This window comes from Prionailurus bengalensis, chromosome B4 (genome assembly GCF_016509475.1).
Source record: "Prionailurus bengalensis isolate Pbe53 chromosome B4, Fcat_Pben_1.1_paternal_pri, whole genome shotgun sequence".
NCBI classification, from domain to species: Eukaryota; Metazoa; Chordata; class Mammalia; order Carnivora; family Felidae; genus Prionailurus; species Prionailurus bengalensis.
Window position 1 is genome coordinate 82,144,522 of NC_057358.1, and position 26,680 is coordinate 82,171,201.

At 54.3% G+C, this 26,680-nt stretch overlaps 2 protein-coding genes across 8 annotated transcripts; one reads left to right on the forward strand and one right to left on the reverse strand.

Annotated features, from left to right (window-relative positions):
- The first annotated feature begins 277 nt into the window (after positions 1-277).
- On the forward strand, positions 278-3,109 carry METTL7B (methyltransferase like 7B). Its single transcript, XM_043564343.1, has 2 exons — positions 278-1,117; positions 2,215-3,109. Exons 1-2 carry the CDS (start codon positions 620-622, stop codon positions 2,449-2,451), a joined length of 735 nt encoding a protein of 244 aa, XP_043420278.1. The 5' UTR covers positions 278-619; the 3' UTR covers positions 2,452-3,109.
- On the reverse strand, positions 3,070-23,187 carry ITGA7 (integrin subunit alpha 7). 7 transcript variants are annotated; one of them, XM_043564337.1, is made up of 27 exons: positions 22,819-23,187; positions 18,405-18,532; positions 18,224-18,303; positions 16,817-17,072; positions 16,205-16,336; positions 15,790-15,909; positions 14,734-14,941; positions 14,412-14,605; positions 13,960-14,048; positions 13,703-13,830; positions 13,498-13,593; positions 13,280-13,341; positions 12,965-13,134; positions 12,391-12,540; positions 11,598-11,713; positions 10,844-11,036; positions 10,681-10,761; positions 10,495-10,574; positions 10,278-10,352; positions 10,032-10,134; positions 9,320-9,496; positions 9,010-9,141; positions 6,361-6,474; positions 6,033-6,131; positions 5,819-5,944; positions 4,737-4,849; positions 3,555-3,800 (listed from the first exon to the last, which is right to left on the reverse strand). In XM_043564337.1, exons 1-27 carry the CDS (start codon positions 23,022-23,024, stop codon positions 3,740-3,742), a joined length of 3,489 nt encoding a protein of 1,162 aa, XP_043420272.1. In that variant the 5' UTR covers positions 23,025-23,187; the 3' UTR covers positions 3,555-3,739. The 7 variants fall into 7 exon arrangements, with proteins under 7 accessions (XP_043420270.1, XP_043420271.1, XP_043420275.1 ...); XM_043564335.1 differs by lacking the exon at positions 4,737-4,849 and having other exon boundaries at positions 3,070-3,800; XM_043564336.1 differs by lacking the exon at positions 4,737-4,849 and having other exon boundaries at positions 3,070-3,800; positions 16,259-16,336; positions 22,819-23,186.
- Positions 23,188-26,680: the final 3,493 nt, after the last annotated feature.

Here is a 26,680-nt window from a genome sequence, read left to right on the forward strand (position 1 = left end):
AATGTGATAACAAACACCAGTCAGTTGAGAAAATGCCTTCCTTTTGGCCTGCAACCTCCCTCCTTCTTCTGACCAATCAGGCCTTACCCTGAATACTCTATCTGGGGCAATATTCTATCTGGGGCAAAGGCATGTTACAGTTTACAGGCCCCTGGGGGTGTGCCAGGAGAATCCAACCAGAGTTTCCAGCTTGCATAACCTGTGCACGTCCCGGGGACAGAATGAGGCCAGCACATGCCCATGAGTCAGCTCTGTCCCAGCACTTGGCCCCCATGAAGCTGTGACCTGAGACATATCTGTCTCCGCCCTTCCTACTCCTCTCTGAAATGATCAGCACTTCCTGCCTTCAACTGACAGAGCACCCCGGAACTCAGGACACTAGCACCACCTGTGCCTCCACCCCTCATAAAACTTGTTGAAGAGCCTGTAGGGCTAAAAGAGCTGAGCCCTCCAGAGGTATTCCATACACCCTCCCCCATCCTGGCAAAGAAAAAATTGACAATGAGGACACAGGGAACAAAGTCCTGTCACAGGAGGAAGAGAGACTCCTGTCTGCAGTGACTGCAAAGAGAGAAAAGGCCAACGCCCCAGCGGAAGCACCACTCAGAGTCAGTCTGTCATGGATGTCCTGGTCCGACTCCTGCAGCTGCTGGTGCTGCTCCTGACCCTGCCCCTGCACCTGATGGCCCTGCTGGGCTGCTGGCAGCCCCTGTGCAAAAGCTACTTCCCCTACCTAATGGCGGCACTGACTGCCAAGAGCAACCAAAAGATGGAGAGTAAGAAACGGGAGCTCTTTGGCCAGATAAAGAGGCTTACGGGAGGCTCCGGGAAGGTGGCCTTGCTGGAGCTGGGCTGCGGCACTGGTGCCAACTTCCAGTTCTACCCAGCTGGCTGCCGGATCACCTGCCTGGACCCAAACCCCCACATGGAGAAGTTGCTGACAAAGAGCATGGCTGAGAACAGGCATCTCCAATATGAACAGTTTGTGGTGGCTTCCGGAGAGGACATGAAACAACTGGCCGACGGGTCCATGGACGTGGTGGTCAGCACCCTGGTGCTGTGCTCTGTGCAGAGTCCGAGGAGGGTCCTGCAGGAGGTCCAGAGAGTGCTGAGGCCGGTAAGCAGAAGGGAGAGGGAATGGGCAGGGGGCAGGCAAAGGCAGCAGTGGCCGCTCCAGAAAGGCGAATGTGCTGTACTAGCGCATTAGACACCCATCCACCCCCATCTGCTGGTGAAGAGCAAATAGGACCAGGGCTTCGACGGGGCAGAATAGGATGCTGTGGAAGCACACAGGAGAGCCACCTTACGCGGGGGTTGTTTGGGAGGTAGGGGAAGACGGGAGGAGGGGAGAAGGACACCTAAGGAAGTGAGGTTTTACATTGAGATCTGAGAGATTAAGCAGGTTGTGGAGGAGTGGGGAAAATAAAAGAGTGTTCTAGATAGAGATATTAGGGGAAATAGAATCTATAAGATTTTGAACTGAGCATGGAAAGGAGTTTAGGATGGTTTCCAGGTTTCTGGCATGAGTGACTGGTGGAGGGAGGGAAGTTTAGAGGGAAGTGTCATTTGCTGAAATGGGAGAAACCTATTTGGGGCTTGTTAGGCCTGAGATGCCACTGAGACAGCCAGGAGGAAAAGTCACAGAGGCGGTTAGAAGTCCAGATCTGGAAGTCAGAAAAAAGTGTAGCCTGAAGATAGTGATCTGGAAGTCACCAGCTTGTAGCTGGTAAATTCAGAGCACAGCGGTACATGAGATCACTCAGAGAGGGTTCAGCAAGGAGACAAGAGCTGAAGGAACCCCAATGTTAGAAGTCAGGCACAAGGTTTCCCTGGGATGTTGGCCAAAGGAAGAGGTTGGGTGTATGCATCTGAGTTTCGGAAGTGAGCATCTCTGTACACAGTGAGATCTCTGCTCTAGTCTCTCCATCTCACCATCTATCTGCCCTTGGCTAGGTTGTTCCTCTGGCCATCTTTTAAAGATCTCTCACCAGTCATCCCCACTGGGAGGTTCCTTACATGCACTTTTGAGTGGGAGGGTGGGACCCAAAGTCTGCAGAAAAAGTCAGGAGCAGAACAATTCCCCTCATAAACTTGCAGACCAGCAACCCCTGCTTCACCAAGAGGCTTGACCAGGTTTGGTCAGCGGGGTGGGGGTGAAGTGAGAGGAAGGGTGCGGAATGGAGCAAGTAAGTGACACTAACTCTTCTCTCCCAGGGAGGAGTGTTCTTCTTCTGGGAGCATGTGGCTGAGCCCCGTGGCAGCTGGGCCTTCCTGTGGCAGCAAGTTTTAGAGCCTACTTGGAAACACATTGGGGATGGCTGCTGCCTCACCAGAGAGACCTGGAAGGATCTGGAGAGTACCCAGTTCTCTGAACTCCAAATGGAACAACAACCCTCTCCCTTCAAGTGGTTACCTGTTGGGCCCCACATCATGGGAAAGGCTATAAAATAACCCTTCCCCAAGCCCTGCCTCCAGCCAGAGCAATCCCACCTACCTGCTAAGTCTGCTTCCCCTGAGAGAAATCTAGGCAAAGAAGTCATTCCCCCCACCACCCCCTCTTCCTCCTTCCCTCCACCTCTGCCAGGAGTCTAACTTCAATTCTTCCTTCCAAAGTGAAAAAGCTCTGGGGCGCCAGCCTGGCTCAGTCAATAGAGCACATGACTTTTAATCTCAAGGTCATGAGTTCAAGCCCCACACTGGGTGTGAAATCTACTTTCAAAACAAAATGAACAAAGTGAAAGAACTCCATTCCCACCCTGACCACAGGGAGGAAAGTGATATTCTCTCCTTTCCTAGACTGGGTCTCCCAATTTTTGCCCACCCACTCCTAGGGCAGTTCCCTGTCCCTTTCCTTTGTTCCCACAGTAGAGCTCCCCCTCCTCTCTGTCTGAAGCACGTACCTCCAGGGACTGGTCACAAAAGTCATGATACGTGCACCCCCGCCGGCTCCCCAACCCTCCCTCCCACTACCAGCTTTGTCTGGAGCTGGAGCGGGCGGTGCAGAGAGAAGCAATCTTACCCTGGAGATCCTGGACAAGGGGGAGCAGGACTCAGCAAAGAAGTCAGAGGTTTTGTCCTCAAATATTGTTTAATAAATAGATAAAATCCACTAGATTGATGCAGCAAACTAAGGTCAGAGGAGAGGGGGAACTAGGGAGAGAAGAACCCCTGAGTCGGCAACACAACCTCCTCTCCAACCCTCTGGGTTTAAGGCACTTTCAGGGGGACAGGTCCTTGGGGTCCTATTAAACAAGGTGAATGGGAGGAGGGATTAGGGTCCCCTCTCCCACTTTTGCATCAGGACCTCACTGCCCTTCTCCCCCGACCCCCACAACCCCATTCTTGATCTGCCCTCATCTCACAGTGTTCTAAGGGGAAGTGTGTTCTAAGGGGAAGTTTTGGGAGGTGCTCCTTGTAGGGGGTGGGGGGAGACATCTACGCCCCTGAGGAAACAGATCCTGTCACATCCTGATGGGACTCCAGCAACCCACTCTACCCTCTTCATCCCAAGGAGCCAAATCTGGGGAAAGGGTGGAGGGGACCCACAGGCCAGGCTGGGACGGAAGCAGCTAGGCGGTGCCTGACACGGGATGCCCCTCTGAGCCTGGCTCAGGGTGCCCATCCGCAGCCAGGATGGGGTGTGCATCGGGGCCCTCCCGCCGGGGGCTGCCCCAGTTGTTCCTCAGGATGGTGCCCGTCTTCTCCTCTTTGAACTGCTGTCGGTCTTCCCGCGGGATCTTCACCGCGTGGTACTGGGGCACGGTGGCCTCGGGGTACCGTGCCCGCTTGAAGAATCCCATCTGTAAGGACACCAGGCCCAATGTGAGGAGTGTGCAGGGCTGAGGTCCCTGGAGCAGATATCAGCACAGCACAGAGCCTTGCCTCCACCATCACTGGGACAGAAAGTACCAACTACGGCTGAAAGGGGTTGCGTTGGACAGCATCCAGTGCAGTGCGCGGCCCCTGCAGGTGCCACAGTCAATGCGGGGTCCCCAGGTCCTCACTCACAGAAAGAGAAAGACCAGGAGGGGCCAAGGGTGCAGGACCAAGGACATATCCCTTGGCTCCTGGAAGAGGGAGTTGAAGATGGAACGTCAGGACCGCTGACCCCACCCAAACTTTTTAAGAGACCCAATAGCATGCCCCAGGACATAAACGAGATCTGAGGCAAAACATCGCTCCCTAGACCCCTGCATACTTGGAATGACTTCTCTCGAGCCTCAGATGCACACAGCCCGAGTACTCAAATGGCATCTTCCTCAGGGCAGGGCCCTCTCATCCATGAATATGGTGGCCTAGCCCCTTCCTACATCGTGAACATGCTGGCCCTTACACACGAAAGTGGAAATGTGTCCCTTGCACACTCACACTCAGGACTGCCTGAGACTCCTACGTGCTCCAACTGCACGGCATGTCCTTGCACGTTTGTCTCTGCACACAATGCCCACAGAAAAGCCATGCACAAGCCTTCCTGCACTCCCACATGCTCATATGCTGGGAGCCCACCCACCCCTCTGCACATGCCTCAGGCTATGTATACTCACCCTTATAATCTCACCCTTATGATAACCACCCACCCCAGTTCCTAGAACTCACACCACCCTCATGCAATCTCAGTTCTTCACCCTGCACATTCTTGGTCCCCTGAATGCCGGGGGCTCTACTCACAGTTACACACACACACACACACACACACGCGCGCGCGCACACGCACACACATGCACACACACAATTACCCCGCAGTCCCTGGGCCCCCAGCTTCCACGGCCGAGGGCTGCACAGCCAGACGGGCCCGGTGATAGTTGGTGGGAAAAGACGAGCTCTGGCTGCTCCGATGGAAGAAGCCACACTGGGATGTCAAGGCGGGGGAAGGGAGCAAAAGAGGTGGAGGATGGGAAGACTCAAGAAGGATGGAGGCCCTTATCTCTGCTCTGTCCCCCTCCCATGAAAGCAGGGAGCAGGGAGTCTGGTGCCAGTTTCATGAAGGTATCCATCTCCCCTAAGACTGGCCAGGCTCCCAACAGTTTGGATGCTAATCCAGAGGCCTGGTCCACTGATGACTCACATTTGCCCAACAGTGTGCTTGGTCAGCAACTGGTCCAGGGAAGACTAGGGCCAGTCCCCGATGGGGCCCCAAGAACATGCATGGTTCCCCAGAGCCCCATTGTGGCATGTGGTTCAGGGTATGACCACTGATGGTGGATGTGATTCCATGTACTGACATGTGCATGTGCATGCTTTTACATGGAACCCCAGACACAAATGTGATTCTATCTATACTATGTACGAAGACAGTTCCAGGTACAGCCTGGTATGTAGAGGCTCCGAGCTCAGTCCTGGAGGTAGTCCCTGGAGTCCCTGCTGTGCCTTCTGTGTCACAGTTCCCTTCTCGGCCTTACCTGCCAGGCTCCAGTGAGATCAGACCACACTTCCCTGCCTCTATGACTTTGCCTCCCTTGATCCCACCCACCTCATCCCCCACATCCACATCCTACAACCGCACCTTCTTCTAAGCCAACTGCTCTCAAGCTCTCTCACCTCTGAACTCCCACTGCACTGTCTTGCTTTAGCGCCTTCTGCCTTGTCCTTAACTACAAGGCTCACCTCCCCCACTAGACTGACTCTCAAATCCTTGAGGCCAAGATCTGCATCTGACTTCTCTCTGAGATGTCCAAAGCCTGAGAGAGTCCCTGGGACATACAAGTGTTGAGCGCAGCCTGACTGAACAAATGAGAGTGTGGCTGGGAAGGAGAACCACAGCATGAAAGGCCACCTGCCTGGCAGGGAAGACCCCCGGCCCCACCTCCCCGAGCCTCACCTTCCACATGAGCAGCACCAGCAGCGCCAGCACCAGAAGCCCGGCCAGTACAGCCAGGAGGATGACCCACCAGGGGACTCCTTCTGCCACCACAGCCACAGGGTCCAGGTAAACCATCACTGGGATCTGGGGAATGAGGGGTTAAGAGAATGAGGGCTGGCACAAAGGGAAAGAAGAGCTTCCTCACCTCAACATCCCCAGGCCTGCAGCTCACCACTGTGGAGGCGTCTCTGAGCAGCAAGTTCTTGATCGAAGACTTCACAGTGATGTTTGCTCGCACAATCACTTCCAGGGACTTCACAGCTGAGTACTCCTAAGGGAGCAGGGAAGGACAGATTCCTCCTGAATGCCCCGTGCCCCCCATCTCCCCTCCCCGCCAGCTCCTGAATTTGTAAATGGAAGGGTCCCCAGCCCAGAGGGTATTTCTGTCTGTCTTGGGTTAAGAGTGTGCTATATTTCGGGAGAAGGCAAAAGCAGCGGTGAGTCCCAGACAGACTGCTGGGGAAGAAGACACCAGTCCGGCACCCCCACAGGGCTCTTACCTCCAAGAAGGTGCTGTTCCAGAGGCGGCCCCAGACGTGCAGCACAGCAGCTCGGTCAAAGCTATATAGAGGGCAGCTGAACACCACACAGTTGGCAGTGCCCCGGACACAGTCCTAGGGACAAGGACAGGCAGGGCTCTGAGCCACTTGGCCCCAGCCCTCTGAGCATACGGAGGGCCCAACACCCTCACATATGTGTTCACACAGACACAGAGTCTGCCCAGTGCCTACACTCCATCCCTCCATGAGCTCCGACACCTTGGACCCCCTTTTCCCCTTGTTCCTCACTCATGTCTCTCCCATTTTCCTTACCCGACCTCAAACTCACCTTCTCCAGGAAGTCTTCCCAAACTAACCCCATGGTCCAAAAGAGCAGCCTACCCCAAATCTGGTCTACCTGGCCTTGAAATACGTGGAGAACAGGGAGGGGGTCTCTTACTTGACATCAGCAGCAGAGTAACTTCCCCAATGAATGCTTACGTTATATAACAATGGCTCCCTTTACTGAGCACCACTTACCTGCAAGGTACTTATTAAAGCTTCCAACTGTCCTGCAAGGTGCATATTATTATCATCCCCATTTTCCAAACTAGGGAATTAAAGTTCAAAGAGGCCAGGTGCAGGACTCCTGGCTGGCTCAGTCAGTGGAGCATGCAACTCTTGATCTTGGGGTCATGAGTTCAAGCCCCATTTTGGGTATAGAAATTACTTAAAAAAAAAAAAAGAGGGGGGTACCTGTGTGGCTCAGTCCATGGAGCATGCAACTCTTGATCTCAGGGTTGTGGGTTTGAGCCTCACACTGAGCTTGGATATTACTTAAAAATAAAATGTTGGGGCGCCTGGGTGGCTCAGTCGGTTGAGCGACCGACTTCAGCTCAGGTCATGATCTCATGGTTTGTGAGTTTAAGCCCCGCATCGGGCTCTGTGCTGACAGCTCAGAGCCCGGAGCCTGCTTCTGATTCTGTGTCTCCCTCTCTCTCTGCCCTTCCCCCACTCATGCTCTGTCTCTCTCTGTCTCAGAAAGAAATAAACATTTAAATAATAATAATAATAATAAAATCTTAAAAAAAAAAAAAAAGGCCTGGTGACCTGCCTCAAGTTGCACAGCTAGCAAAGCTGGTAAGTGGTGGAACAGATATTTGAACCCAGGTCCATGGTGGGCAAAGCCACATGCCTACACTAAGCCCAAACCCACAGAAGGAGGAGGAGGCTGTCCCAGGAGCTGCTGTGGGACAGGGGACTTAAGCCCTGCTCCTTCCAGGTCAGACCTAAGTTCACTTGGCCCAATCCCACCTGATGATCCAATTGCCTAAAATTTGTGTTATAGTCACCACACTTCACGTACAGAAGAATGGCTTTGAAAGCATTCGAATTCTTTGCATGGTCTTTTATTTTGCCACTTTTGAGCAATTCAAGAATCCTTGATCGGTTTGTCTAAAAGCAATTTTAAAGTCTTTGGGCGCCTGGGTGGCGCAGTCGGTTAAGCGTCCAACTTCAGCCAGGTCACGATCTCGCGGTCCGTGAGTTCGAGCCCCGCGTCGGGCTCTGGGCTGATGGCTCAGAGCCTGGAGCCTGTTTCCGATTCTGTGACTCCCTCTCTCTGCCCCTCCCTCGTTCATGCTCTGTCTCTCTCTGTCCCAAAAATAAATAAACGTTGAAAAAAAAAATTTTTTTTTTAAAATAAAGTCTTTAAGTTTATTTCTTTACTTTGAGAAAGGGTGCGGGGAGAGAGAGAGAGAGAGAGAGAATAGGGGAGAGGCAGAGAAAGAGAAAGAGAGAATCCCAAGCAGGCCTGATGTGGGGCTCAAACCCGTGAACCATAAGATCATGACCTGAGCCGAAATCAATGACACTCAATCAAATGAGCCTCCCAGGCGCCCCCCTCTAAAAGCAATCTTCAGCAAAAGAATAGATTTCAAGTTCTTATTAAAAAGGGAGGCCTTTCAAGGGAAATTAGTCATGTAGAAAAAGCAGGACAACACACGTAACAGGGAGTCTGCTGTTTTTCAAGTTCGGACTACCCGCACGTGCCTTCATCTTGCCTCCTGCCATGCTCCTGCTATGCTCTAGTGGAGCAGGGAGGCTGAGGGCCCCCACAAGAAACAGGTGCTCTGGTGGAGCTCCCTCCCAGACAGATGACACCAGAGCTGGCCCAACTGTTTAAGATCCCCCTGCAAACTGTCTCTTTGACTCCTTCTATTGCCCACTCCTCCATAGCTGGGATTCACCTCCTTGCAACCAGGCCATAGTCTGCCCCCACCACCACTCCCCTAGTCTGCCCCTCCACACTCTCACTGCCAGCACCATCCTACAAGGGTCGAGCACAGAGCGCGTGCTCATCGGCTCAATATATCTACTTAAAGAACCAAACTATGTAAAACAAGGAATTGATTGTGTGGCTAACTGGCTGTAGGTCAAGTGCCCTGCTCTGGACTGAGTAGTACTTGGTGGCCACAGGGGACCTGTAATGTCAGCAGCTGTGACGTAACCTGTCTTGTCAACTCTGTCCAAGTGTCTGGCCGTCACACCTTTCAACAGGCCAGCCTCTCAGGCAGCCACCCCCTAAAGCTCCACGTCCCCCAGCATCCCGTCACAGCACCAACACCCCTGCCCTTCATTCCGACTGTACCATGTCTGCCCTGCCCTCACCAGGGTGATGTTTTTCTTCTTCTCAGCAGAGGACACTGGCCACCAGGATGTGCTGGGCTCTGGCTGCTCAGGATGTTCCTGCTGCTCTGGCTGCTCCAGCTCCCTCCGCCTCCTATCCCTGCTGTCCACGTCCTGGATGCAGGGAGTGGAGGCAGTGAGCATCCCTCCAAGCAGCAATCCTGAGGTGGCCTCTCCTCCCCCACTGCCTTCCTCCTGGCCCTCCCTCCGGCTTCCCAACCCCAAGACATCCCCAAAGTCTAACCACCCCCACCCTGTTTCAGTGGCCCCGACCACCCTGCCTAAGCCTCACCAGTTGGAGGATGTTGGGCCTTGGGGAACAGAGCCCCTTCTGCCCAGGCCCTTGCCCGCCCTCCAGCTCCACCCGCATGGGGTACAGCAGCCACTTTCCGTTGGCAATCTCATGGGGCCACATGATGTTGAGGAAGGCAGAGCCCAGGGTGTTAAGCGACTGGCCTTGGTTGGAGACCTGTGGGCACAAATAAATATGAAGGGAGGGAGCTTGGTTTTTGAACAGGCCCTAAATCTGCAGAGATAGAGGAGACAAGGGCTGAGGGGAAGGCCTCAGGAAGCAGAACTTCAACAAAGATTCGGGATCCTAGACCCCACCAAGCATCATTCTCTGCCCACTCCAAACCAGGAAGACCTGGAGATGTCACTGCAAGGGTGGGAGGCCCCAGTCAAGCAAGGGCAGAGTTCTAAGGAGAAACATCATCCCTCCCCCTCTGTCCCCATCCCCCAGCTAATGGCCCTGGCAGAAAAGCTTCCCTGGACCCTCATGGCCTACCCAGACCAGTAGGTGAGATGTCCATACACACTTGACCAGAAAATGGTCAACTGAGGCCCCAACACAAACACCTGCCCACAACCAAGGTCCAGGACTAAGGGGAGGCCCTGAACTTGCTGACCCATCATACTGCCATAGGGTAGAAGAACCACAGCTTTGGGACATGTCTCAGCCTCTCTACGTGCCAAAAAAGGAGGGGCCTTACCAGGACACTCACCGTGACCTCATACTTGACCTTGCTGCCTATATCCCGCTCAGACCGCATGGCGCTCTCGCCCCGCACCACACCAGAGAAGAAGAGCTGCTGGGGAATGGCCACCCTGGCGCAGAAGGGTCAAAACGGGGGCTGAGGAAGCCTGGGGCCTGGCTGATTGGAGGGTCAGTAGGCAGAGCCCGGGCCAGGGCTCAGGAGTAGCAATGCGTCCCCCCTTCCAGCAGATATGCCCATTTGGTCGGAGCTTACCCCGTGATGGACAGCGGCAGCTCAATGAAGACACGTGCTCGGGCAGAGACCGGATGAAGCTCCTGCTCACTGATCCTGGCATATGAGCAGGAGCAGGCATGGGCAGGGGGCACAGGCACCACCCCAAGGGCTCAGATGAAGACAGCAGAGCCCCACCCAGGTGGACATCAACCAAGCTGCCCCCACCCTCACCACACCCTGGCCCCACCAGGCTTACGTGGCCAACAGCAGCTCCACTTCCAGCTCTGTGGTCTCAATAGTGATCCCTGAGGTGCTAAGGATGAGGTAGAAGGTGACCTAGACCAAGAGTAGAGAAAGATTAGGGTCAGGGAAGGCTAAGGGCGGGAGAAGGGGTCTGGGCTTAGACGGGCACTCCAACAGAGATAAGGGCTGACATGCTCACCTGGGCACCTCTCTTCATGGGGTTCCCTAGCTCACACTCGACATGGGAGGCATTCTCGTTGGACAGGCAGAGCGGCTTCTCCTGCAGTGGGGAGGGAAGAAGAGGTTAGTTTGGGTTACTGGAGCCCCCAAGACCCCACCCCCACCCCGCTGCAGGTCTTCACCGCAGGGTCCAGGGCTCGGACTCCTGAGTAGTGCAGGGAGGCAGGGAGGGTGACCAGAAGCTGGGCTTCATGAGCATCATCTCCATCAGCCTGGGGCTGGGCTGGATCCGAGGGCAGGTTGGTGACCGTCAGCTCCAGGCCAATGACTGGCTGCCCACTCAGGGCAAACAGGGCTGTTGTCCCATCCGCATCCCTGGAGGTCAGATCCCATTCACTCTAAATCTGAACACCTCCCTCTGCCTCTCCCACTCCTGCCTCCTCCTCGCCCAGTGCACACTGCCTGCTTCTACCCCGAGTCTCTCCTCCCACCAGCTCCCTCACATTGGCCTCCACACCAGTCCAAACCTCAGGTCTTCCCACACTCCAGAGAATCAGACTAGGAGTCAGGAGACCTCCCTTCCGGTCCAAGCTCCCTTACTTACCCACCTGGGGGAAGTGACTTAACCTCTCAAGGCCCCCGTTCTCTATCTATAAAGGGACTAATAATAATTCCTACCTCACCGGGTTGGGAAGACTAAACAGTGAGCTGTATGTAAACTTTATATTATCATATACATTCACATACATATACTATCATATATCGTGAAGGCTTGTTATTCTTCGCCAGGAGAGCCCCTATGGCCCCATCACTGATCCTCATCTTCTGCATTATCACAGATCCTCCCCAGCCTCGGCCTGGCCCTCCGGAGGGGGCTTCCTTCTCTTCCTTGAATTCTCGCCTTCCCACCCCACCTGACCCCTCACTCCTCCTCACATGGGCAGAGGTTGGAACTCCGTGTCGCTGACCCGGGCACAGAAGCGAGCATGAACCAGCTGCAGGTTGCTCTGACAGATCTTGTCTTCACCACAACCTTGTTTCAGGAAGTGGATCTAAGGAGAGATTTGAGGAGAGGGTGATTCGTAGGTGTGAGGCAGGGGATGAATGTGTCACTAAGGCATACAGTGGGGTAGAGTATCACAAGATTAAGCAACCTGGGTTCAACTCTCAGATCTGCTGTTTACTAGCTGTGTGATATTGAGCTGGTCACTGACCACCCTGTGCTGTGTCCTTTTCAGTAAAACAAGCATGTGATGATGACAAGGTAGAGGCCAGCAGGTAAGTCCACAGCGAGGCCACATTTCCCTAGCCTCCCTTGCATGTAATTGAGTTCCAGATTTAGAACATGAAGAGAAGTGAAGAGCATCCCTTCCAGACTGGCCAGGAGGGCCATACAAGGGGCTTCATGTTCTTCCTTCCGGGTGATAAGGAGGGAGGCTACCTAAGGACCTTGGAGGCCACATCTGAAGATGGCAGATCCCTATGAGCCCAGGCCCCTGAATGAATGCATGGGATGGAAGATTAGTGTCCCCTCTGACTAGGAACACATGATCACTTGGGCCATTTTCCATTTGGGGGTCTACTTGTCACAGCACCTAGAGATATGAGGAACTGCCGAGGTAGCACACAAAAGAGTTTTGAAAGCTACAAATGCAGGTCACTGGGAGGGACAATGATCACTGCTTCTCCTAGCCCCTTCTCCTGAGCTAAACCAGAACCCATGGCTCACCTCTGCCCTCTGGGTGCTGGGCTGGTGGGCATTGAGGATGGGGGCCACTGGGGGCAGACCCTGGCCAGGAGCCTGTCGCCGGAGCCGTGGGGTCTGGAGACTGTAGGACAGGGTCACCACAATGGCCCGAAGCTTGTCTTTGACATTCTCCTGGGAAGAGGAAAGATGGACAAGGATACAATCTTCAGGCCCCAACCAGATCTAGGACAGATTTTGAAACCTGGCAAGAAGATTAGGGAGGTAAAGGAGAGAGGTGGAGACCAGAGCAAAGGGGAGGGAAAGCGACTGGGATGGAAAAGGGAGGAGCCCAGGATCTAGGGCTTTGAGGACCATGTGTGACAGAGGAACCTGCCATCTCTATCTCCAGGGAGGACAGAACTTGTACTCTGGACATAGAAGGCGGAAGACACAAGAAGGCAGCTGGCGAGGAGAAGGTCAGCCTATAAGGGAGGCTTCCCAAAAGCGGAGATCAGAAAATGAGGTGTAAGCATGTTTGGGAAGAAGCTAAGAGGAGTCAACAAAAAGAGACCATGCAATGACAATGACTCTCAGAGGCCAAGGGGTCAGTGTCCACCTGTAGCTGGAACATGGTGTCTCCACAGACTCGGTCATGCTGGTGCTTCAGCCACACGGTGCCTGAGGCCTGGTGCTTGGGGTCATCTGGGCCACGGCTCAGGAAGGTCACACGGGGGACCTGGCCCCGGAGCCTTCGGTCTGTGTCCCCATCTAACACATAATCCAGGGCTATGGCGTGTGGGGAGAGGAGGGGAGCCAGTGAGCTGGAGAACTGCTCTAATCGGACCCTGTCTCTGAGATGCCTTTCTCTCCACCTCAGAGTGACCCACCCTGAAACCCAAAGGGTGGAAAATGGGAAAGGAACCTCACTCACCCACAACAGGGCTGTAGCTGCTGGGGGTTGCAATGTAGCTGAAACAGACCCGCAAGTCCACACTGTGGGGGCAAGGGTAGCTCCTGAGCCAGGCAAGACCGATGGGCCAACACCTCACTCCTGTCGCAGCCCCAGTCCCCAGCCCCACACTGGGCAGAGGAAGAAAAGGGGAAAATGGACCCTGAATTTTCCCTGCCTCCCCTTGGATCCCACCTCACCAGACTGAGTGGCCAGCAGCACAGTTAGGCTGTTCTAGATCAATGGCTCGGGGAGCAATGAAGACCTCATGCGACACATGAAGGACGGGTCTGGCCCTGTGGAATGAGGAGTTGAGAGCACAAGAAACATGAGACTATGAGGCAGGGAAAGAGAAGAGCTGGCCTTAAGCAGGGAGAGGCAAAGGCAGAGGAGGGGGCTGATCACCTGAAGAGCACAGCAGTGTCAGCCAAGGAGCCAACCAGTAGGTCTGGGTAATGATTCCCATCCACATCCAGGCCACCGGACAGGGAGTAGCCAAAGCTCTTTATGCCCACGGCCTCACCCTCCAGCACCTGCAGGACCAGACCATCAGCTCCCCACCAGCATCACCCCCAGCCTGCCCCCTGCCCTCTGCTGTTGTGCCCCCTTTATTTCCCCCACACCCATTACCCCCACACCTCATCCCAATGACCCCCTCTTACCTGGGAAGGTTTGATGACAACCCCCAGACTGCTCCCATGGTAGATAAAGACTTTCCCATCCCCATCAAAGGGAGCCCCCACAGCGATATCTGTGGGTGTGGGAGAAAGGTAATCAGACTGGGGCGGGGCAGGAAGATGGGGTCCAGGCCCCAACTTCCCCTCAATCACTCAGTTCCATATAATATGCTTTCTATTTTATTGAGAGGCTACTAAGTCCCAGGCACCTTACACACATCATCTTTAAGCCTCTTAGCTACTCTCTGCAGATATGACTATCAGAAAGGTTACTTGCCCAATGTCCCAAAGCTGGTAAAATGATAAAGCTCAGATGTGAGCCCAGGTTGTTTCTCTCTCAGAGCCCTCAGAAGGCCTCCCCCTTGACCTCTGAGGCACTTCCCCATCCCTGCTCCTGCCCCCTCCCACCCCTGAGGCTTTCCAGTTCCCAATCACACCTGCAAAGCCATCTTGGTTGAGGTCCCCCAAGACAGCCAGGCTGATCCCGAACATGGAGTCAGGAGAGCCACAGAGCCGGAGAGGGGAGACCCCAGCCCAGTGACCCCCCTGGTTCATGTACACATACACGGCACCCCCCAGCTCTTCTTGGCGCTCAAAGAAGTAGGGGGCACCCACTACCAGGTCTGCCCAGCTATGGAGAGAGGGAAATAGTCAGTGTGGCTCCCTCCCCAGCCAGGGGAGTCAGACAGATGCCAGAGGCCCCTGAGACCTCCTAGACCCAGCCTCCCCCAGGCTGCACTCCCCTGTGCCCACTCTTACCCATCATTATTGAGATCGGCCACAGCCAGTGAGTAGCCAAAGCCGGAGGTCAGGCGCTCCCCAGACAGCATAACTTCAGGCACCAGGCGACTGGCACTGTCTTTGCGCAGAATGACCACAGCACCCTTGTGGTTGGCACGGGGGGCCCCTGCCACAAAGCTCAGCTCTTCTGCACGCACCAGACCCTTCCCCGAGTCGATGGAGAAACCTGGGTGGGGCGGCTTACCAGTGAGCACTCCCCAGAAGATTTAGGAGCCAGGGTGTGTCCAAGCTCCCCCCACTTTGCCCCCTCCTCACAGGTCCGGAGCCAAAAGGTAGAGGTGCCCTCCAAGTTATCAGCACCACAGCCGGACTGCTCTACCTCCCCCTCCAGAGCCCTGGAAGCCCTCCCACACCCAGAGGCTGGAGTTTGGCACAAGAAGTGCGATGAGATCAGCCTTGGGGACTGGGGAGGAAAGACAAAGGCAATGACTAGGAAGGCCAGCCAGCTGGGCAGGAGCTGAGCAGGGCACCACGCGTAAAGTTCCCAGGGAACGTCTCCCCTCTGCACCCCCAGGTGGCCCCAGTCCCATCCAATGCACCTTCTTTGCCCCCACTCCCAACGCACTCACAGGGAGAGGAAGTCTTCATGTGGACAGAGGGGAGCCAAAGGGGAGTGGGAAAGAACTTGGTTCACCCAAACATCTCCCAGGCCTCGTTTCCTCCCCCTCTGCAGAGGGATGCAGTTGAGACAAGGAGAGGGACTTACCAACAAGGCTAGGGCTTTCTCGGGCTTGTGCCCACCGTCCACCCTTCAGAGAAAGTCCCACTAAAGCTCCACCCTCCTTCTTTCCCAGTACGGTGTCAGCCCACCTGGTTCTTCCTCCATGGAGACCCCAGGTCACATCCCCCTAGGCCATCCCCCTGGGGGCATCTTCTCAGGCCTGGTCACCGCGCCCAGCTCTTCTCTGAAATTTGGGCCCAACATGGATTTCCCTGGGTGTATGTTGGTGAGGGCAGGGCAGGAGAGGAGGGGAGGCCAGGCCAAGCCCCCAGGGCCCAGGGAAGCTTACAAACCTAAGTAGCTATTCAGGGCCAAGTCTCCGGCTGGTCCTGGGAGCCGGTCAGCGGGGTCCAAAGTTTTATACACCAGCTGGTCAGGGTCTGAGCTATCAATGTTGGTCACAAAGAGCAACCCTGCGGGGGGCAGGTAGGGGGAGACACCAGGGAAGGGACATCCAGAGGAGGGGCCACAGAGTGGGGAGACAGAGTCAGACATAAAGGCAAGAAGAAGGAGGTACAAGAGGAAGAGGTGGAGAAAGAATATGAGAGAGACAAAGAGGCCAGAGAGGTAAGAATCAGAGACAGAAAGACAGAGAGAGACAGGGTGAAAGCCAGAGACAAAGACACAGAAGGATGGGAGCATGGAGAGGGATGACAAGAGAGAGGAGCAGAGGGTTAGAGCAGCTCTGGGCCAGGGAGGGGTCCCTACCAAAGTAGCTGTTGGCAGGGACCGGGATGAGGCGGGGGTCCTGCTCCTTCTCACCCCCCGCCTCGTAGGGCCCGTCGTCCAGGTGCGCCAGGTCCGCCGAGCCCTGCACACAGAGCTCCACCCTGGCGGTGCCTGCAAGGACAGACCCATTAGTGCTCCGGGGCAGGGAGCTAGGAGCACCTCTCAGGCCAGATGCCAGTTAGACAGGCACACGGCGACACCCCTGGTCTCCCATGCAGCCCTGTCTCTACCCCTTCCCCAGCCCAAGCTTCCTGGCCCCACAGACTTGCTGTCCCACTCACCAAGTGTCAGCTCGGCCAGCGGCAACGTGTGGACACGGGGATGGGGGTGATGAGGTTGGGGAGTGAGCAGGCCCAGCCGTGCACGTGGGGGTTCATGCCAGCGTGGTGAGGAACACTCGGCCATTCGAAGGACAGGAGATGCCCCCATTTGTGTGTGTGCTGGCACGATGGGGGTGGGAGATGTGCCAGTGCCCCAGGGCTACGTGGTAGTGAATGTGTGGGCATGCTCAGCCACGTGCTGCTCCCAATCCCATTGCTGAGGTAAGAGGCCATTTTGGTTCCCTTCTCCCCTCCCCAAGGGGTGACTCACCCTTCCAGTTATAGGTTCCCGGGGCCCCAAAGAGGAGGTAGTGGCTGTCAGGGGAGAAGGCGGCAGCTGTGCCCTGCTGGCAGAACCCAAATTGTTCATGGCCTTGGGGGCGACCCTCACAGAACTTCCATTCCCCGCCATCCAATTCATCACGGACGGCCAGGTCTTGGCTTAGCACAAAGCAACGACCGATCACATCCCTGGTCTCCAGGATCTGGTCTACTCGCTGCCGTGCCTCATACCGGTGTGCACAGGTCTGTGGGAGGAAGGGATGTGGGGTCATCCACTGTGTGGGCCAATGACCCACAAGAGCCACGCAGCCCGCATGCAGACGTGTGGCAGGCACAGTTTCGTGAGCACACACCACATGCACACAGACACACACATCATGTGAGCACCGCCACTCAGCTCAGTGGTAGGCAATATATACGTAACTATCCCACTTGTGCCCACTCGCTTGTCCCAGAAGGGAAGAAGCCTTGTTCCACATTCTGCCCGGGCACCCGCAGGTATGACTAAGCCAGCACACAGCACTCTGCCTCTTTGACCATGCCATATGTGCCTGTCCCCAGCACGCCAAGCTGGTCCTGTCTCTACACTTTGGTAAGTGCCACCACTTTGCAAAGAACTTCCTCCCCTCTCTGCTCCTGACACGTTGCTCATTCTGGAAAGGTTGCCTAAGATCTCTGCCACCTGCAGGAGTCTTTTCTGTCCACTCTCCTTTGGACTTTCACACAGTGACTGTACCCCTCACTTAACATTAACCATATTCTGCCCCACAGTGGCTTAATTGTGCATCTGCGTGTCAGTGATGGTACAGAGAGAAACACGCAAAGAAAAAGAGAGAAGGAGCGTCTCCAGAACTATGTGGTAGACTCTTTGCACCATGGACCAGGCTTTTCCTTGTCTTTACGTTTCCTCTCTTAGTAGCTAGCACAACACCTGATGTTTAAAACGTTCTCAGTAAGAGTTTGACAAATGGATAGATAGATAGATAGATAGATAGATAGATAGATAGCTGGCTTTAAATTATAAGGACAGGGACCAGGGGTACCTGGGTGGCTCAGTCAGTTGAGCATCCAACTCTTGATCTGGGCTCAAATCATGATCTCAGGGTCATGGGTTTGAGCCCTGAGTTGGCCTACTTAAGATTCTCTCTCTTTCTCTCCCTGTGCCCCTCTCCCCGGTTCACACTCACTCTCTCTCTCTAAAAATAAAAATAAAATAAAATAAAAATAAGGACAGAGACCATGTCTTATACCTTTTTTCTATCTCCCTGAGGTCCTGGGAATTAGGCCATCATACTACATGCCAGCCTGTGTTCTATAAACACACCTGTGCACATGCACACCATATACACACTCACACACCCCACCCTTGCATACAGTCACAAGGAGTAGTACTCACGACAATCTTGCCTCCAGGCCCCTGGCTCCGAACACTGACTCCCAACCACTGGTTCTCCTTGCTTTCTTTCTGCACATCAGCTGGAGGCAGGACACTGGGAATAAGGAGAGGGAAGAGGAGGCCAAGTCCTCTCCTCCCCTTCATGCGCTGCACCCCCTCCCCACCCCTACAGGGACCACACCTCCACGGTCGATGTCCACTCTGTAGCAGTCGGTCTCTTCCAGGCTCAGGGGACAAGCGAAGAGGCCTCCAGTGCGATTCGCCTGCTGCCCAGGCAGAGCCAGGGCCTGCGGAGCACCCACCAGCAGCCTGCACAACGGGACAGGAGCAGGAGTTAGCAGACAGAACGCTGTGCCTCCCCAGGGCTGCCCAGGTCCGACCCCTCAGAACCAAGCCGAGTGTGGAGAACTAAGGAGTAGGGCCAGAAGTCAGTTTCCCCAAGTCTGGCGAGGACAAATTAATATACTTGGCCATGCAATCATCACATTACACACGCACATACTATCTGGATGAGGGGCCACATGCACTGTAGATACACACACGTGCGCATGTGCCAAACAAAGCAGCCTGGCCAGAGCTGCTAGTTTGAAAGAACCGCCTGTTCCCAGCACCTGTTCCTGACCAGGCCTTCCCTACCCACTTCCTGGCCCCATCCCCAAGCTCTACCCTCCTCCCCAAACCCAGTCCAGTTAGAACCCTCCCAGAAATGCCAAGAATGCTGAGAGCAGAAGCAACAGGAGCCCACACTGGTACCACAGGGTGGCCCAGGGAGCAGCCTCAGAGGCCGAGCAAGAGGCTAGATATGGGCCTGTTCCCCCACGCTTCATCCGGGGCCCACCAAAGACCCCACCCCACCCCCAGCAACCCTGCCAACCCCAGATTCCGTCAGACAGCTGGCCTCGAGGTAGGGGCCAGTTTCTCCTCTGTCTCCAATCCTACCCCCATTTTCTGCCCCTGTCCTGAATCCCCTTCCCCATTGTTCCTCCTCCTCCCCACATCCATGATTTTCCCCATTCCTCTCACCCTCCCTGCCCCCACCCTGTCCTCTCTCCTACCTCCCCCTCAGACGCTTTCCCAGCTACAACTTTCTTGGCAGGACAATTTTCCATGATCACAGCCAAGGTTTTTTTCCCCAGGGGAGGACTGTGCTGGGAATGAAGGCTGCCTGGGTCCCCTGGGGCTGAACCCCAGGCCAGGAGTGAAGGAAGGGGTAAGGTGAGGTGACTGGCACCCAGCTGACTACAAGGATCTCTCTTCACAGAAGGAGAGACTCAAAAGTGGAAGCAGAGAAACCTCGAGGCCTCTCTCCCACATTCTTCCTCCATTTCCCTTGCTGGGGATGAGGCCCAAAGTGGTGTCGGGCAATATTGCAGACAGGCATCTATGGGGCACTGTGCCAGTCCTGAGGGGGAGGGGAGGGCACAGAGCCACACTCCCTTCCCACAGCTCTAGTCTCTTAGCAGCTGTCATCCCGCGTCAGAGCCAGTGTCCAAGTGAGGAGGGGGCAGGGAGTGGCAAGGAAGACAGCGTGCATTCGGCATTCATCAACAGCTATGTATTGAGAACTTAGCATCTGCCAAGCCTTGTGTCAGGCACTGGTGAGACAAGGAAGTAGTATTTCTTCAGCACCTACTATGGGCAAGGCCCTAGGCTAGATGCCAAGGATATGAGGAACAAACATTTGTCACCCTCTACCTAGGTTGCAGACATCAGGCTGGGCAAGTTACATGCATTCTCTCTTTTAAGCATCACAGCAATCTTATATGAGGGTTCCTTTCTCGTCTTTCAGAGGAGGAGACTCACTCACATACATTAAGTAGGATGCTGGAATTCAAATCCACATCGGCCTAACTCCAAAACCCATGCCTTTTCCACCATAGCCAATGATGGGCCATCTCCAGAACACTGAGACCACTCCAGAGAAAGAACAGGAGGAAGGGGAGGGGAGGGTACCCTGCACAAAAAAGGAAATGACACGGCCAACCTTCCAACAAGTCCGCAGTACCCCCCGCCCCATCACCAAACTCAGAGATGGCCCTGTCTTGGAGGACTGGGGCTATCTTACTCATCTCTGCACTTGCCCCATAGGAGGCACGTGGATGCTTTTGTTGAACACACACGTTGTGTGGACTCCCAGAGACACCCAGTGCCTCAGCTGGTCAACACATAACTAAGAACCAGAAGAAGCTAATATCAGTGTTTAGTGTTCACTTCTCCCCTAGAGGTCTAAGTGGGGAGGAGTATGGAGGGAAGAGGTCCATATGGAAGAAAGAGGCTTGTGCACATACATGCGGCCAGCCTCACTCTCGGTGGAGAACAGACCAGCCCACCCAACCTGGGAACAAGAGTTCCCACACACAGCCTCTCTAGTCCCTCCACCTCTGCCCTAGCCACACCCTTTTCTGGCTTCATCCCACAGTCCCTGGCCACCCCAGGTCTCTGGACACTGACTCCCAACCACTGGTTCTCAGCCACAGCTGTACCCATTGCAGACAAAAGCAAGAACACCTTGGCAGCTGGGGGCAGAGGGATTCCCCAGGAGCCTGGCCAAGTAGAAGCAAAGGAGTAGCCCACTACCACCACACCTCTCAATTCTGCACATACTCCAGGGCTCTGACCCAAGGCCTGCCCTCTCTGACTCTCTCAAACTGGGTGGCCCTCTGGGGGGAGTGGGGGTGTGCTTGGCCCAAAAGTTGACTCAACCGGGGTGATCTGGCCAAGCCTTTGGATCCAGGTTTGCAGTAAGGCACTAAAGCTATTCTCTAGCTCTGTGGATCATGATACAGGAATAACAGTAACAGGAATAACACTTTCACAGCATTCCCTGTGGACTTTGCGCTATTCTAAGGGTTTTATACATACTAAGAACTCTTAATCCCCACAAAAACTCTATCTGGTAGTCCTACGGTTGAACTCCACTTTACAGCTGAAAGATATAAATGAGGCTGAAACCACAGAGCCAAGAAGGTTAGACTTCAAAGTCTCATCCAGGGGCAAGACTGAAAGACATCACAATGGGCGAAGCCTTTCAATCGGTGGGTGCTGGTGAAGGAAAACTGAAACTCAAAAGCTAGGGACTGAGCAAGGTACCTGGTCTCTCACGTGCCACCAGGCAGCAGAGCACCCCTTGCTGGAACCAAAGCAGGGTTAGACAGTCAGGCTCCTCTGGGAGTGCCCCCAGTTTGGCTCTGGGAGACAGAGTCAAGGGGCCACCTTCAGAGAGGAGGGGGAAATGACAAGAGACCAAGCTATTAAAAATAACTTAGAATTTGCCTGGAAATAGCTCAGAGAGTTCAGCATGTCCTAAAAAGGCCTCCAGTCCTGGAACTCTGGCCGATGGGGGAAGAAGGGAGGGAGAGACAAGATGAGGTAGGAAGCAGATAGAAGGCTGAAGAGATGAAGTCAGTTGCTTTCTATCTCTCCCAAAGGGTGGGGGACCACTGACCATGCTCCCTGATGACAGGGATAATGGAAGAAGATTAGAGCTAGCCCCTCCTTCCCAAGCTGGGGAAGAGAAATGAGCTCCTGTCCCTACCCTCTGCCCCCAAGCAAACACTATCCAGGAGGAGACAATCCCAATGGACAGCATTGATCCCAGTAATGGACACTTAGTGTGGCTTAGGCTCTGGCCTAGGAAAGAAAAGCCCCCTGGCAGGAGGGGGTGGGAAGCTTTCTTCCTCTTGTCTCTCTTCTTAAAATCATACATGTAGCTGGAGCCAATAGGATATGAAACATGACAGACATAGGCCCCACACATATGTGTCCATCTCCCAATGAACCCTGAACTGAATAGGAAATAACTAGAATTGTACTCTGCCCCTCACTCCTCCCTGCCTTCCCCCACTACTGGGATTCCTAGACCTGGAAATTTCCTGAGGAGGAGGAAGGGGAGCACGAGCCTGGCCAGCATCCTTCTTGAGTCTCTGTCGCTGTTGCTGCTGCTGCTGCTGCTGCTGCTGCTACTGCTGTTGCTGCTGCTGCTACAACTTTTGGGGGTTCTGTTTTCTGCTCCATAATCAAACCACCTAGTACAGGCTGCCCTGTACCCTCCCAGGTCCTCTCCCAGCCTCATATTCTTGAGCCACAGAAACAAATGGCAGGTCTCCCCTGGTCTCCAGTGTCCTGCTGTCTTAATTCCATCCCATGGCAATGTTCTCACAGGAACTTATGTCTGGAGTCTAACCCTCCATCCTTCCCAGGGTGTCTTCAACCTCTCTGCCCTTTCCCTCTCCTCCTGCCCTAAGCACAGACAAGACGTTCAGTCCCTCTTCCTGAGGAAATTCAGCCCTCTGACGGAGGGGAGTCACAGACCCTGGGACTGGAGCAAGGATGCAAGTTGGGGGGAAAACAAAAGGAGATCGTTCCCTGCCAAGACAAGAACCTCTCTCTCCCAACTCATCCCCAAAGCAAGACCCTCGGGGTCTCAGAGCCTGAGGGTACGCCTCCAGACCCAAGACAGATGAGGCAAGGTTGGAGTGTGGGGTATCTGCGGACAGCCTGAGTCGTCGTGGGGTTGGAAGACTGAGAGATGGGATGGGGGTTGGGGGAAATCTGTGGCTCGGGCACGGGGATTCTGGGCGGGTGCGGTGACTCACCAGCTCTGGGGTCGGGGCTGCAACTGCCGGTGCAGAGCCACAGAGAAGCCGAAGAGGCTACCCGGCTCGCCCTCCTTGCGCAGGGCGCCCATCACGTCCAGATTGAAGGCGACAGCCCCCGGGCAGAGCAGTCCGGCCAGCAGGGAGCCAAGAAGGTAACAAATCCCGGGGGGGGGCCGAGGACCACGGCCCGGAGTCCCGGCCATGCGGCGAACCTTGCGCGCGCTTCCCACGAGCGCAGGAAAACTCGCTCGCGCCCCAAGCTCCAGGTCTCCCACGGCGAGCCTCTGGTCTCGCGTCTCGCAGATCTTTCAGGGGTCTCGCAATCTCTCGCCTCGCCCCCCTCTCCCGCCGCCCCGCCGCCCCGCCGCCCCGCCGCCCCAGCACCCCTCCAGGGCAACTGCAGCGGCCGCAGCCCAAGGGTAAGCCCGAGCTCCCGCCTCCGCTCCCAGGGGCGCCGCCCCGCACCCCGGCTCCGCCCTCGGCCCCGCCCCTCGCCCGCGCGGCAGGTGGAGGCTTCGCTGCGCCGCAAAGGGATGCCCAGGCTGGCGACTCCGGGTAGGAACGGGCCCGGCTCGGCGGGATCCCCACCCCAGCTTCGGCCCCGCCCCAGCCTGCGCGCTCCTGCCCTTCCCCCACTCCAGCCCAAACCCGCGAGTGGTGCGGGCGGCGCCTGGGAATGGGGGGGAAGAGAAGTACAGATAGAAAGGGACCGAAAAAGAGAAAGGAACGTATGAGATGAGAAGTGCGTGACGCAGTCTGGGAAGAGAGATGCAGACGGAGAGATGAAAGGGGAGGGTCCTGTGTGGTCCTTTGGTGCTCCTTTCTCTCCAAGGTCAAGTAGAGCGCCTCATTGCTTTTTGAATCACGCCGCTTCCCGCCCCATGCCATCCCACCCCCCACCCCCCACCCCCAGAAACGCCCAGCAATGACAACGGCTATGCTAGCCACGACGTCAGCATTCAGGGAGATTGAGGAAAAGATAGAGGAAAGAGGAGAGAGAGAAACTCAGCAGGTCTGGAGAGGAGAGCAAAAGAAGCAGGTAGAAAGAAAACAGAAAGAGAAAAGAGATGGAGAAAGAAGGGCAAGAGTTTGATTAATAAAGGCGGGGGGCGGGGGGCGCTTGGCTGGCTCTGTCCATAGAGCATGAGACTCTTGATCTCCCAGTCTGAGTTGGAGCCCCACCTTGGGCAGAAAGATTACAAGAGAGAAAGAGAGAAGAAAGAGAAGAAAGGAAGAAAGGGAGAGAGAGAGAAGGAGGAAGGAAGGAAGGAAGGAAGGAAAGAAGGAAGGAAGGGAGGGAGGGAGGGAGGGAGGGAGAAAATAAAAACACCCACAAGGAATGGAATGGAGAAAAGAAAATTACTGAGGCTGATACAAGAAGAGGAAATTAAGCAGCAAAAAGGGAGTGGGGGGTCAAAGAAGGGCAAAGATGAAAAAGATTGGACCCAAGAGGGAGAGGGATGGAAAGGATGTCTTCATTGGAGAGGGCAGAGTTCCAGACTGGTCCAGGCAGGATCAGGGTGGGGCTTTGCAAGGATCTCCACAGGGAACTGCAAGCCTGTCCCTTTTCCTCTCCCTTTCCCCCAGGCTGAGACAGAAGCAAAGGGAGGGGACATTTTCCAACCCTCTGCTATTTATAACTCCAATCCAGAAACGGAGCCAGGAGGAGAGATAGGAAATAATTTGGGACAACTGGAACCTAGCTTGTTCCCACCTCCCTTCTCATTGGGTGTTGGTCTTTTGTATATCCACCTGTCCATCTTTCCCTTGTCTCTCTATCTTGTTTTGTCTCATCTCAAACTCTTTTTGTCCCTCTTCTTGTCTCTGTCACTTGGAACCCTTCTTCGACAATTTTTCAATATCTATATGTTGTCTCTGCCCCTCAAACTCTATCATACTCTTGAGATTTTCTCTTCTCAGGGGCGCCTGGGTGGCTCAGTGGGTTAAGCGTTCAACTTAGGCTTAGGTCATGACCTCACAGTTTGTGGGTTCCAGCCCCTTCAACTCCACTTCAGCCTCTGTGCCGACAGCTCAGAGCCTGGAGCCTGCTTTAGATTGTGTCTCCCTCTCTCTCTGCCCCTCCCCTGTTCCCTCTCTGTCTCTCAAAAGTGAATACACTTTTTAAAATATGTATTTAGGGGCGCCTGGGTGGCTCAGTCGGTTAAGCGTCCGACTTCAGCTCAGGTCACGATCTCCCGGTATGTGAGTTCGAGCCCCGCGTCGGGCTCTGTGCTGACTGCTCAGAGCCTGGAGCCTGTTTCAGATTCTGTGTCTCCCTCTCTCTCTGACCCTCCCCCGTTCATGCTCTGTCTCAAAAATAAATGTTAAAAAAAAATAAAATAAATAAATAAATAAATAAATAAATAAATAAATAAAATATGTATTTAAAAAAAAGATTTTCTCTTTTCATGGAGCACCTGGCTGGCCCAGTCTGTAGAGCATTTGACTCTTGATCTCAGGGTTGTAAGTTCGAGCCCCACATTGGGTGGAGAAATTACTTAAAAATGAAACCTTGGGGGGGAAAAGATTTTCTCTTCTTCCCTTTCTTAAAAGCCCCAATGCGTCCTACCTAATTTTTCCCCATGCTCCCTTTGTCTCTCTTACTTCTTTGTCCAAGATTATACTTTTAAAAAACAAACAAAAAGGTAGGCTTTCACTCTGCTGGCCCTGAGACAGTCCTCGCCCTGGGTAAGTTACCATACATTTGAAGGTTTGGTCCTCTGTTTTTGCAACACTACACTTGTGGACATCCCTTCCAGGGGACTAGCACTATAAATAAGTACTATCAAGGAAATACATGTGCTGCCAGCAAGTTGGCACCAGGATCCTACTTTTATTATCCCCAAGATCTGCCCTCTCCATCCCTTTTCTATCTCAGAGCCCCAGACAGTAGAGCTGATATGTGACTGCAGAGTAGTAAAATCAGGATCAAACCCAGGACTCCTGACTCTGAGCCCGGATCTCCAACAGGAGTCAGAATGCCTTTAGAGCCCCAGGTGCCTTCCTCTCTGCACCTGCAACTTCTGCCTTCCTTCATCTCCACCCCACTGGCTCCTGCTAAATCCAAGGTTGAAATCGAATGCCAAGAATCTGCTTCTGACCTCCTCTGCCCAAATATTTGAGAAGTCATCTCACCCGCCACAGGAGGAAGGAGCAGGAAAAAGAGAGCGAGAGAGGCTGCCCAAAATTAGCCTGGCTATAAATAGTGGGGCAAGGGAGGGCAGTTGAAAATGTAAGAGCCCTAAACCAGCCTAGTAAATTTAGACATGTAGATTTTCCCTAAACCTCCTTTAGGAGGACCAGGGGCGCCTGGGTGGCTCAGTCGGGGTTAAGCGTCTGGCTTCAGCTCAGGTCATGATCTCCCTATCCGTGAGTTTGAACCCCGCATGGGGCTCTGTGCTGACAGCTCAGATCCTGGAGCCTTCTTCGGATTCTGTGCCTCCCTCGCTCTCTGCCCCTCCCCCACTCACACTTTGTCACCCTCTTGTCTGAAAAATGAAGAAACCTTAAAAAAAATTGGTTTTAAAAAGAAAAGGAGTGAGACCAGATTGTTGGAGTGAGGCACAATATCATAGGTAAAGGGGGGGAATGAAGAAGCAAGAGGGATCTGAAAAATAAAGGAAGCTCAACGTGTCAATAAATAATCTGCCAGAGAACTTCTTGTATTTGAGTGAAGAGTTTGGAAATTCATTAAATTAAAACTATAAAGATGAAGAACAGGTTAGTGATTGCCAGGGGACAGGGATGGGAGGAGATAAATATAAAAAGATAGCACCTTATACCTGAAACTAATATAACATGTATGTTAATTATACTTTAAAAATAAATAAATAGGGGCGCCTGGGTGGCTCAGTCAGTT

Excerpts from the sequence above, each read along its gene's own strand:
- ITGA7 (XM_043564335.1), bottom strand. The coding sequence starts at position 23,024 with ATGGCCGGGACTCCGGGCCGTGGTCCTCGGCCCCCCCCCGGGATTTGT. Across the intron at positions 14,942-15,789 it reads GGCCCTGAATAGCTACTTAG|GTTTCTCCATCGACTCGGGG; the intron begins GTTTGTAAGCTT and ends CGCCCCACCCAG. Across the intron at positions 13,342-13,497 it reads GCTGCTGGCCACTCAGTCTG|TGTGGACTTGCGGGTCTGTT; the intron begins GTGAGGTGGGAT and ends TTGCCCCCACAG.
- METTL7B (XM_043564343.1), top strand. The coding sequence starts at position 620 with ATGGATGTCCTGGTCCGACTCCTGCAGCTGCTGGTGCTGCTCCTGACC. Across the intron at positions 1,118-2,214 it reads TCCAGAGAGTGCTGAGGCCG|GGAGGAGTGTTCTTCTTCTG; the intron begins GTAAGCAGAAGG and ends CTTCTCTCCCAG.